Below are 1,554 nucleotides of genomic sequence, written 5' to 3'. Positions count from 1 at the left end.
TATTTGCTGAGGAAAGTGACTTACGATACCTACCTACTCGTTTTGCTCGGTGTCGACGCTAGCAACAGTACTGACGTTCCACATGCCTCGGTTGACCCGTAGAAACGCTAATTGCTCAAACCTAGCGGCATGCATGCCACGGCGTTGTGGCGTCAGCACCAACTTACACTGTGAAAAGAGGCGCTCCACCGTGTTGGAAGTTGGCGGCACCAACTTTGCAAGAGGCTTATATGCCGCCGATCTTCCGCTGCGACCACCGCTGACCTGGTTTCGAGGCTTGCCCCCCGTTCGCAGCAGTACCGAGGCGTAGTCTTCCTCGTCCTTCTTGCGCTTCTTTCCTGCAGCTTGGACGACCTCGAAGCGCTTCAGCGCTAGTTCTTCGGCTGGCGATAGAATGGCTCCCGTGATCACCTTGACGACACCTGACTCGAACGTAGGAGTGTGAACAACCTTAGCAGTAGGTCTCAGATGCTCAGCCATGACGGGATACTCTGTCAACAGGGCGTCGAACATGAGACGCACCTCAGCCATGTCCGTCTCGTCGCGCTGAAGCCGCTTGCAAACGCTGTCGAATTTCTTGAGATGGTCGAACAGCACCAGCAGCTTTCGGTGCTTTGCGCCTGTTGGGATCAGCTCCTCGACAGCCTCGACCTTCTTGATGTCGCTACGAATCCGGATGTAACGCTGTACCATGGTGAATGTTGATGACCAGCGAGTAACGTTGCGCTTCACCGGCAACAGCTCCGTGTACTTGCTCAGTTCCGCCAAGTTGTTTTCGTGACGTAACTCAACCATCAGGGAGTTTACATCCGACAGCAGAGCCTCGTGGGGTTCTAGAAACTTGTTGACGGCAAGATTGAACCTGTGGCTAGCACACCCAACCAGTGGCACCCCCAGCTTGGTGGCTATCGACCGGTTGGTATTACAGTTGTCACCCACCATGAACGCCACCATGGATAAGGTCTTGTTGTAGACATCGAGGGTGCTCTTGAACAACTGGACGTGGGCATCTGCCGTCTGAGTGCCATCGGCAAGCGGGGACAAGCCTAGCAACGGCACGTGCAGTTTACCATCTGCCTCGTAGACCGCGAAAAGTGCGACATAGTGAATGCCAGCATGCGACCAGCCATCAAACATGAGGCCGAAGAGCTCTCCAAGCTCCTTCTCCAGCTGTTGCCCGACCTTGATCGCAATGCCTTCCATGCACTTCTGGACGGACTTGACAGTAACAGGCCGCAGCTTACTCATCGCTCTTGTGAAGGCGTCTTTGTAACGGGGCGGTGCCTATTAGTAGGAATTATAACTCTGATTGATTGATGTGGGCATGCAGTGTCGAGACGGTCTCGATACTCGAGACCGTCCCAACCAACGGTTGTACGCTAGACTCCGATTGGCCACCGCGCACACGCGGTGGCACCCGTATGACAGAGGCCTGTCACACCATTCCCCATTCAGGCTAAGTAACACACAGAGAAGGCGAAGCTTGGATCTTGGTCAGTCGAGAAGTGGAGCTGTGATGGACACTGAAGACTTCACGTACGAAGAGACTCTGGA

The 1,554-nt window shown here is 54.5% G+C and overlaps 1 protein-coding gene across 1 annotated transcript; it reads right to left on the bottom strand.

Annotated features, from left to right (window-relative positions):
• Window positions 1-33: 33 nt before the first annotated feature.
• On the bottom strand, window positions 34-1,248 carry PPTG_20277 (hypothetical protein; the record flags this gene model as incomplete). Its single annotated transcript, XM_008918980.1, has 1 exon — window positions 34-1,248. The coding sequence occupies one exon, from the start codon at window positions 1,246-1,248 to the stop codon at window positions 34-36; it is 1,215 nt and encodes a 404-aa protein (XP_008917228.1).
• Between the last annotated feature and the right edge of the window lie 306 nt (window positions 1,249-1,554).

The sequence above is a fragment of the Phytophthora parasitica genome, assembly GCF_000247585.1.
Source record: "Phytophthora parasitica INRA-310 unplaced genomic scaffold supercont2.410, whole genome shotgun sequence".
NCBI lineage: Eukaryota > Oomycota > Peronosporomycetes > Peronosporales > Peronosporaceae > Phytophthora > Phytophthora nicotianae.
The sequence above is the reverse complement of the archived record's forward strand: the minus strand, read 5'-3'. Positions and strand labels throughout refer to the sequence as shown.